Raw genomic sequence first — 10,961 nt, forward strand, 5'->3', positions numbered from 1 at the left:
GCACCTGGCTGGATCCCAGGCACAGGTGACAGAGGGAGCTTGGGTTTGTGTGAGTTTCAGCGGTTGGGTCTTCCCCAAGAAACAACCTACTTTCTAGGTCAAGTCCAGAAAAGGCCCTGGAGGTGTTAAGCCAGTCTGGAAACAAACTAGACTCTAGAGCTGCAAAGCAAACAATTACAATTGATTCCTGAACAACGTGGGCTTGATTTTTAAAAATCTGCATGTAAGCGGACCTGTGCAGTTCAAACCCTCATTGTTCAAGGGTCAACTGTGGTTTTGATCCTCAGTTGGGAATTGGTGTATGTGGAGGGCCGATTTAAATTACACTTGAATTTTTGACTGTGCAGGTGGTCATGTTGATCATGGGTCAACTGTACTACCCTCTAGAATTTTCTGTTATTGGCCCACTATATGTGAAAATAATGTTTCCCAAAGGTGGCTAAAACAGAAAGATAAATATTCTAAATACCCAGTTCATCATCTGAAGAGGGGTAATGCTTCTTTCTTTTTCTTTTAGGCATATGTCTTTCTTCCTCTTCAACCTGGAATTAAGAATGACTGTGTGTTAGGCAATAGAATTTGGATCCAAAAGGCAATAGAATTTGGATCCAAATCTACTGAAATGACGGCACATTATATTAGCTTATAGCCTTTGGAATAAATTTTTATATACATTTTAAAAAATTCTAGAATACTACTTTTGGCATCTAGATTTCGATTAGACTCATTTTCTTGGCTTAAGTCTTTTTTTGGGGGGGATTTGAATGTAAACGCATAGAAAATATGCAAATCTGTTTTTGGTTACATATTACATTTCAACAATTCTAAAATACGTTTTTTAAAAAAATATTTCTCGTTTTACCATCTCTGAAGTCAAACTTGTGTCTTACAATTGATGGCATGTCACAAATAAACTGGTGGTGTTTTTCTCCTCTCATAATGGCCCATTAAAGGGTTGATGAAAGGCAGTACATGAAAAAACATTCTTGACTGTACAACATGGACATGTCCAAATAATCCTGGGAACTGTCAAATTACCTAAACATTATAGGAGCATAAACAGATAAAAGTGACATGGAGAACTCTGAACAATTCCATTTTATTTTTAATATATACAAAGAAGTAAAGCCTTTGTGCGCAGGTAAAAACACTATCTATAAAATATGAAATCTTGATTTTCTTATGAAAACCCACCTCCTTAGGATTTGCTTCAACACTGTGACCTCTGACAGCTTCTGTGTTGTCTTTTCTACCATTGGAGATCTCTGAGTAATAAATAAAAAAAAGGAAAAAAAACCCTTAAATATTTACTCATTCCAATACTTATTTTAGGGGTGCATGTAGCGGGGGAAGAACACTTTACAAATGACGGCGACTGGACCCTCACGACAATGATGTCAGGTAAGTCCCAGGAATTCCATTTCTAGACGTGAGTAACTGGGCTCAAGGAGCAAGAGGGTCGGTGGACTCGACACAGCAGACTTGGCAGCATTTCCACCCAGCTCGTGTGGCAGAGCAGTAACAAGTATGAAACATTCAATACCATAGTCAAATATGGGAGAACGCATGGAGTGACAACTGGTACACCACCTGGGGACAAGTTGGCACGTTCAGTAAAGTTGAAGAGGTGCCTATCAACCCAGCAATTCCACACCTGGAGTTATAGGTACACTACATATGCACTGGGAAATAGGTACAAGATCACACATGGCAACCTTCTTTGTAAGTGAGGAAAGTTGCAAAAAACTAAAATGTCCATCAACAAAATAAACAAACAAGAATAACTGGTATATTCACACAATGGAATATTAAATGGCAATTGAAATAAAGTAACTAGAGTTATACACTGTCAACATAACACAATTTGGGAATGAAACGCTCAATAAACAAATACGGTTAGAGACGGTTTCTGTAATGTGATGCCCTCTTCCTAAAGCATGCAACATAATGCCACGCATTGTTTATATGGATATATATAGCAAATGCAGAATAGTGGTTCCCTTTGGAGTAGATAAAAGGAAAAGAGACTGGCATTAAGGAAGGGTATAATGTGGGTTCAACTGTATCTGTTAACACTTTAAAAAAAGCATCTGAAGCAAGTATACTAAATTTTAAGATATGACAAAGGTAGGTATGGTGTAACACATTATAAAAATAACTCTACAGGGGATTAAGACCTATTTCCCCATTCTTGGAATAGGGAATCAAAAAAATCAGTAGGAATAAACAAAATTCTATTCTCTTTGTGAGCAGAGAATTATCCTCCAGGCGTTGGCAGCCTCCAGGGTTGCAAGGAATGAGGCCTGACCCCTGGGAAAAGACCTACATACTGTATTTTGCTGTGTATAATGCATACTGTTTTTGCCCAAATTTGTGAGGGAAAACTAAGGGTGCACATTATACCTGGGTAGTACTAATTCCGTATCTATATAAATATTTTTAATTCTTTTATTTATGGTTATGAGTTAAAAGTGTAACTCTAGAAATCAATAATATTCATATGCAAAATACCCCGGAATATGATAATCGGTTTTGTTGAGCTTAGGATGAACTTGGAACAAGGACGAGGATGAGTTCTTGGCCTTCTATGATGCGTAAACATTGCAAATTTGTTACCGGTGCATAAAATTTCTTGCACCTTGTATCTGTTCTTGTGTTTTGTAATTATTTGTTACATAAAATTTCTTGTACCATGTTAAAAAATAAATACTAATCTTCCTTTACAATACAAAATACAAATACTTAAATATAAACAAATAAAAATTTGGATTAAAAAATTAAAACGATCTTTTTCACCTGAAAGTTTGGGCCAAAACCATGGGTGTGCATTATACACGGGAGCACATTATACACAGCAAAATATGGTAATTGTGGTGTCTCTGAGGTGTATCAAATTGAGACTTCCTGTCAGAAGTTAGCACAGAATGCCTACTGTACAAGTGCAGGGGACTAAACATTTTGTATTCACACTGGATTGAGCCCACTGCGAGGTTACCGGCAAAGTTCTAGTAGCTATTTAAGGCAAGGCACCACTTATAAGCTGCATGGCCCTGAGCAAGCTACCAGGCCTCCCCACTGCCTGCCCTTCCTCAACTACAGATGTCATGCTGTTAACACTAGCATTACGGATCACATTCATTAAACGGATCACATTCATTAAACGAGAGAAAATGTGGAAGTAATTAGCACAGGGCCTGGCACATAGAAGGCACTGAACAAATGGTAATTACAATTACTATGAAAATTACTGCTATGAAATTCACTAATTTACCTTCTTTGTCATGAGATTTGCTGTGAATGTCTTCATTTGCTCTTGAGCCTGAATTTTCGACCTAAACATACAATAGAAAAGGTTGTTTATGGATAATCTGCTAAGTCTTGAAGGCAGAAAGAAAAAAAGAAAGGTAATTTCCATATTCTGGCAGTTGTGGGAAATGCTGAAAGGAGCTGGAATATGTGTTCGTTTCTATTTCACCCAGAAGCTCAAGAGCATTTAGCATCTTCCTTTTGAAGAAGTTTTGGTTTAACAAATTATCCCACTGTGTTTATTCTCGTCTTTAAAATGTTTATGACAAGAGAGTAAGAAATCAGAGAGAAAATATTTCTGAATTCTATGTGAATTCTCTTCCCCTCCAACAATCCCTCATGATTTTTTACTTAAAAATGCTAAAGGATTCTGTCATAAGATTTCCCCTTGGCAAATCTTGTCAGTTGTCCTTTTTTTATTTACTGAGGTGAAGTCTCAGAATGTCCTACAACGTTCTAAATGCAAGCTACAGAATGTCATGTGTATTTTGGAAGGGTGGTTGTGCCTGGATGGGGAAAGGCAGCTGCTGGGGTTCAGGGGTTCCGGGAACCTGGGAAGTAGGATGGAGCCATGCTGGGGGAGCTTACAATCTCCTCACTGGCTCTGGAGGGTACACCTGAACCAAACCAAGTGGGCTTTTCTCCTCCTTCTTACTCAGCAGACTATGTACGAGTGTCTAGCTATTAGGTTGGTGCAAAAGTCACTGCAGTTTAAAAGGTTAAAAACAATTGCAAAAACCGCATTTACTTCTGCACCCACCTAATACAAATGGGATGCTTCGGCATTGAGGGCTCTGATGTCACAGCTATCGGGTAGTAAGACCTCTAGGGGCACTGGAAAGAATGTGGCTGCCCGCGATTTGCAAGCCTTTTGCAAAATGTTCACTCCTGGTATGATATCAGGTCCCCTATAAATGCATTCAGAAATACGAAAAAAATTTCCTTTCAAGCACAAAAGGGATTATGAGAGCCACATGTGGGGGGAAAAATGCATATATCGCAATTATAGTTTAGTATGTTTAGAAAAGCTTTCCAAAAACATAAAGTGAACTTTAGTTTTCAAAATAAAACCCGTCTACATCACCCTGACAAATTAACATCACGGAGCAATTTGCAATGTCATTGTAATAATAACAAATCGAAAGTTCATAGTTCTTTGGAGGATTTCATTAGCATCTATGTACCAGGTGAGTTTCCTAGTCTGAGCAATCTGGGCCTCTTCTATTTCCTTTGTTCTATTTCATGACATTGGCCTAAATTCAGTGGGGCTGAATTCAGAGTGAGCTTCTTTTTTTCTTTTTTTAAGAAAACAACTACATTTCATTTCATGACATCTGTGGATATAGCTGAATGTGGAAAAGAACAAGTAAAAACTCTCTGGTCAGTACGCTGGACTCCAGTGGAGAGCATGCTACCAAAAGCCTCCTGTCTGCTAAAAACTGCAGACACCCCTCCCCAATCGCTCTCAAAACACCAAAACAACCCCAACAATGACAACAAACCAACCACTACAGTGACTTACACTCAGTGATTCATTCACCAACAAAGGCTCCCTCTGTACTTCAGCTGTTCAAAAACAAAAAATGAGAAATAAGGAAACTGAATATTGTTTCTGAACCAGAGAAACAAATTTAGAGTGTTTTAGGGCAGTTAGGTAGGACTATGTTGCTAAGTGGCCTAGTTGCCTCTGTGAATTATAAAATTCTGACCAATGATTTTCTACAATCCATGTTCTGTCACACTACCAGAAAAACAACAGAAGTTAATGCCACCTGACTTTTTACAATAATGGCAGTGGTGCATTAAATAGTACGGATTTACCTATGTTGATGGTCTGACGCTCAGAAGAAAGGTGGGAGACCTTTACTGTGAAGGCACAGTGCTACACTGGTTCATTTAAAAATAATGCCATCAAGTGAAAAGTTAGCTCTTATCCCTTCCAACAGCAAAGGTCTATTTATATTCTTTGGAAACTTGAAGTGCAAGGTACTGTTTCTACTCAACAATGACAGGACACACATTTTTCTTCTAAAGCACTTCCTTTTACGTAAGTAGATCTCTTATTGAACCATACCCAAACACAGTAATCTGAAATATAACTGTGGGAACAAAGGACTCCAGCACCCCCTCAAATGTTACCTTTTTGACAATTAACAAATGGGATGTTAATTATTTCTACTATAACACATGCGAACACATTTTAACTAATGCATCTATCTCAGTTTGGGAGAGATCAGTCATTGTCAGGGCTTTCACATGCCAGCACGAAGGGCTTACCAGGGCTTGGGGTGGTCTTCTGGGACTGCCTGGTAGACACTTCAGCTTATGAGGCTGGCAGGTCACAAACTGTGAAGGCTGCCCTTTCTGGTGGCTTTGCCTGGGAAGGTCCCGCCCTGACCACTGCAGCTGGTCCCGGGTGAGGGTTCAGACACTGCTTACACACTGCCTTTCTCTTAGCTTTTCCCACCTAATACACACCTACTCATCCTTCAATATTTGGCTCCAAAATGGGGGAGGGGGTGATGGTGACAAGTGCTTATCAAAATTCAAAACGTATGTATTCACTTTTATGGAAATACTTGGGGAAACAGTTACATGCATATGAAAATTAATTGAGGCTTTGTTTATAATAGTAAAAACTACAAAACTGGAGATTACTAAAAGACCTAACAAACAGGAAAATTCATTGTAGGTTACTGTCCAAGCTGTTGAGCTAACAGATGAAGTCAATCTGTACACAGCGACAATGGAGGATGCACACAATATATGGCTCAGTAAAAAAAAGGAATTGAAGAACTGTGTAAATATTATGACCTAGCTTTTGCTTAAATACACAATTGTACTCACGAGGAGGGGGGACTTTATTATGCGTCTATGTATCTTACTTTCTGTAACTAAAGGGCAGGGCGAGCTCGGGGCAGCTTAAACGGAGGCCGTCCCCAAAGCCCTGCCCAGCTGAGTGAACCCCAGAAGACATGAAAGGAACTTTATTACAGGCAGCATCTTCTCCTGCACCTGGCCATTTCAGCAAAGCCCCGAGGGCAGGACTGCATTTGCCATCTTGATTTTCCCAGTACTTTCACTGGCTCACTAATGTGTATCATGCCCATGAATAATTTAGAGCTGGGACGACTGCAGGAGACGCTGTAGCTGCTCTGTCCTTCCCCAGAGCCTGGACTGGTCCCGGGCAGTGTGCTCCCAGAGACATCAACTCCACTCTTGCCCCGGGAACAGAGCACTTGCCTTAATTTAAGTCAACCAGAAAGTTACAGTCACCTGGTCACAGCAATTCATTGAGGGTGGACACAGCTACTTAATCCGAATTCAAGTAAGTCTTCGGATTTTGGCCAAGAATCACAGGACAAAGATATTTTTCCAGAGGCCATGAATGAGAAAGCAATGACCTCTGTTGGGGGCCAAGGAAGAAGAAATTGGGCCTTTTCAAGATGTGTCTCTGGGGTATCACCGGGCTCTTAGATCACCCTGCCTTTACTTTTCAGCTTTGTGGATGCTATGGACTGGATGCTTGTGCCCCTCAAATTCACGTATCAAAACCCTAATCCCCCATGTATTTATTTGGAGGTGGGGCCTTGGGAGGTGATCAGGTTTAGGTGAGACTGTAAGGGTGGGGTTCCCAGGATGGGATTAGTGTCCTTATAAGAAGAGGGGACATGAGATCTCTCTCTCTCTCCCTCTCTCTACATGCACCAAGGAAGGCCACGTGTGGCCATAACCAGGAAGGGACCCCTCCACCAGGAACCTGATCAAGCTGGCACCCTGAACTCACACTTCCCAGTCTCTACCACCACTTGAGAGAAATACTTGTTGAAAGAAACACTTGTTTAACCCACTCAACTGATGGAATTCTGCTACAGCAGCTTGAACTAAGACAAGGAGCTAATATATTTCTTTTACAGGGTTTTCTGTTACTTGCAACCAGAATCACCCTGACACTTCCATCGGATTTGCACTGACATTTCAACATTGTAACAAAAAAAAAAAGAGAATTTGCTTTTAAATTTGGTCTAATACTCTAAGGTTCCTATTACTATTTTTCCTAATGTGTGAATCAGAAGAAAATGTAAAATAATGACTAGAGTACAAACCATAAACAAATCTCTATTGGCACAATTCTCATTTCTATTTTCCTAACCACTGGTTCTCAAAGTGTGGTCCAGGGATCCCTGGGAGGACCCGAGACTTTCCACTAAGAGGTCCACAAGGTCCAAACTGTTGTCACAATTAATACTAAGATGTTATTCACCTTTTAAACTCATGAGTACACACAGGCATTTTCCAGAGGCCACACGATGTACCCACGATTACCTGAAAAGACTAGTAAAATCCAGCCACCCATGGTATGTGTGGTGCTGGACTCTCTCCATATACTTCAACCAGGACAACAGTAGTGCATCGAATACAGAAACGGACACGAGAAACCAGCTATTTTCTATCAACCGAGACTTAAAAGAGATTTGCAAAAATGTAAAACAATGTCACCTTTTTTTTATGTTAACTTAGAGTAACTTCATTATAATGAGCTTAATACGTATTTTACAGCTTTCTCAATTTTAATTTTTTGCTTGATAAATGTCAACATGTGTAATCCGTGTGACAGAAGCTCTCTGGGGTCCTCAATCATTTTTAAGGGTGTAAAGTGGTCCTGAGACCAGAGTTTAGGAGTTGCTGCCCTGATCCTTTCTGACACTGAGGCTCTCCCCTAAAAAGTCTGCAGTGGACCCTAAAACTGTGGCACATACTGAATGTCAACTGTAATTGATACATTTAAAAAGGAGGGGAAGGGGAATAAGAGGTCCAAATTTCTAGGTATAAAATAAACAAGTCATGGGGATGTGACACACAGCATGGAAAATATAGTCAATAATATTGTGACAGCGTGGTATTGTATCAGATAGTTGCTGGACTTATCGTGGTGATCACTTCTTTAGGTCTATAAATGCTGAATAATTATGCTGTACCCCCAAAACTAATATAAGATTGTATGTTAGCTATATTTTTAATATGAACCAAAAAAATAAAATAAAATAAAATAGAATTAAAAAAAGACTGGCACTGAGAGACTGAGAAGAGGCTATGCAAACTTGCAGTGGCTTTGGTGTAGTCACTGGGGCAACGGCCAGAGTCCACGGGCCAAGAGTGCGGGAGTTAGAGAAGCAGGCCCAGCCCACGGGCTGCAGACCTGCCTTTGGAAACGAGCTGCAATGATAGCTCCTGCAAGTGCAGGAAGGGAGACACAACACTTGAGAAAGAGTTTGCTCAAAGAACTTCCTTTTTGCCACAAGGACTAGGAGATACCAGATTTAAACAACTACCTTATATAAAATTGATTGCTGCTTCATAACAAAAGGTATGATATGTTAAATTCATATGGCCCGTCAGCTTATTATTATGAAGCAGCTATTGATTTTAAGCTTCAATGAAAGGTAAAATCACATGCAAGGAAAAAATAATGTGAACAATGGCTAAAAAGAGCTTACCTATTCCAACCAGCTTTCTCCCACATGGACTTTCTGATGGGGCTAGAATTTCATGATTTTTCTCTTCCTCTGATGGTACAAACGTCTAAAAAGTCCAAAGCACCATAAAAAAACAAGTTAACTGAGGTTTTTATAACAAGAAGGCAAGGCTAACCTCACATGAATTAAACCAAAACACCCAGCATCTTGTAACAATATAAAGTCTGCTTTTATATTGCCAGCCTTTAAAAACAAAACAAAACAAAAAAATCAAGCTAATTTCATGCATCAATGGCTGTCCTACTGCTTTAAATTAAGACTCCAACTTAGTACTGCACACAAGGCCCTTCCTGGTCAGGTGCCGGCCCTTTCCAGGCTTACGTTATACTGCAGCCTACCTTGAACCATTGCAGTGCCTGGGACTCACCATCAGCCCGGCCCTTCCCTCTCTGTCTAGAATACGCTTCTTTGCTGGAAAGCTTTTCTCTCTCCTCTGGTAAATTTCTACTACACTACAGTGGTACCTCGGTTTTCGAACATAATCCGTTCCAGAAGATGAACGAGTTCCAAAACGTCAAAAACAGCCGACAGCTAGGCCTCAGGATCTTGCACTCAGTGGAAGCCGCGTGACATGTTCAACTTCTGAGGTGTGTTCGAAAACCAAAGCATTTATTTCTGGGTTTATGGTGTTTGTAAACCGAAATGTTCATCAACAGAGATGTTGGAAAACCGAGGTACTACTGTACTTACAAAATTCCACTCTATGTCCTCCTTGCAAGCCCTCCCATCTGCATACCCATTGCTCCTGCTGGGTAAGTCGAGCCCCCGTGCCCTGTTCACGGCCCCCCGCTTACCACTATCCTGTCATGCATACTTGGAGGGAGCCACAGGATCAGGCTGGAAAGGGAGCATGAAGACTAAATTATGTAAACCACATTGGCCATGATTAAAAACTAGATTTTATTCCAAGTATGATGAGAAGCCACTGGAAATTTCAAGCAGAGTAATGACGTGACCTATTTATGTTTTTCAGGGCAACTCTCAGGGCTGTGCGAATCACAGATTGAAGGAGGGACCTGAGAGGAAAGAAGTCCAAGGGGGACACACCTGAAGTAGTGGCTTAGACTAGGGTGGAAACTATAGAAACAGATGGACTCACATTATATTTTGGAAATGGAACCTGTAAGAACTGACAACGGATTACATCTGGGGTGACGGAGAAACTGAGGGTGACTCTTGGGTTTCTGATTTGAGTAAATGGAATTGATAATGGCACTATTTACTGAGATTATTGAGGTTCGTTGCTCCTCCCCACAGAATGTGACAACAGTAATACTTAAGCGTCTTTAGTACAACAAAAATAAGAGCTCTGTACGGCTGAAACGGACATACACCTAGCGGGGAAAGGTCCTCACACCATTCACAGCTCAGCGTAACTGAGTTTTCAGCCATACCTCAGTTTTCACGTCGGCTTTCAGTTCCAATCCTCCCAAAACATCCAATGGAGACTCTTCTTTGCCTAATGAAATTCAAACCATTAAACCAATTTAAGAATCTGCTTACAAAATACATCCTGAATCAAAAGGTAATAAAATGTTCACATCTAGCACACCCCTTTTCCTGTTTTATTTGGCTGTCAGTAGAAAACAATAAAAAGGTACATATATGAAAAATCTCAGAGGAAAGGCAGGGATCATTTACTTTTTTTTGCGGGGGTGGGGTGTTGAAATTGTTTCTTGCTGTTAAGGTGGCTGACCAGAAAGAACGACACAGTATTATTTGTGGAGAAATCTTATTTCCAAGTGTTTCTCTACAGTGATCTGTACCAAGTTTGTCCCTAAAAGAAAATGTTCTGGGCCACTGAGGAATATTCTTGATAAAGAAGAGGATTTATGAATAGACTCACTTCTCTTGCTTTATGCTGACACGGTGAAATCAAACATAAAGGTAAACAACTGTGAGGCAGACAAAAAGCAAATGGAATTTTCTCTGGTGGAGACTCAAGTTTGTCCCTGTCTTGGACCTTTCTTTCACTCCCCTATCCTGCGACTTGTGGCTTCCAGTTTCTCTCACATGCCCACACATAAGCCTCCAAAGAAAATCCTTCCTTTCTCCAAGAGGCTGCAGGCCTTTCCTTGCTAAAGTGCTTCTGTTTTTGCTGCTCCTCCTTTGGGGAAA

At 40.4% G+C, this 10,961-nt stretch overlaps 1 protein-coding gene across 2 annotated transcripts in view; it reads right to left on the reverse strand.

Moving 5' to 3' along the window:
• The window catches only part of BOD1L1 (biorientation of chromosomes in cell division 1 like 1), a 51,556-nt gene that overhangs the window by 13,956 nt on the left and 26,639 nt on the right, over positions 1-10,961 (reverse strand). For both annotated transcript variants that reach the window (XM_074321445.1, XM_074321440.1), the window contains exons 11-16: positions 10,238-10,302; positions 8,805-8,889; positions 4,829-4,872; positions 3,272-3,332; positions 1,195-1,265; positions 470-542 (exon numbers count right to left, since the gene is read on the reverse strand). In XM_074321445.1, coding sequence (XP_074177546.1) covers positions 470-542; positions 1,195-1,265; positions 3,272-3,332; positions 4,829-4,872; positions 8,805-8,889; positions 10,238-10,302 — 399 coding nt within the window. The remainder of the gene's footprint in view (positions 1-469; positions 543-1,194; positions 1,266-3,271; positions 3,333-4,828; positions 4,873-8,804; positions 8,890-10,237; positions 10,303-10,961) is intronic.

Source organism: Rhinolophus sinicus, linkage group LG02, assembly GCF_036562045.2.
Source record: "Rhinolophus sinicus isolate RSC01 linkage group LG02, ASM3656204v1, whole genome shotgun sequence".
NCBI lineage: Eukaryota > Metazoa > Chordata > Mammalia > Chiroptera > Rhinolophidae > Rhinolophus > Rhinolophus sinicus.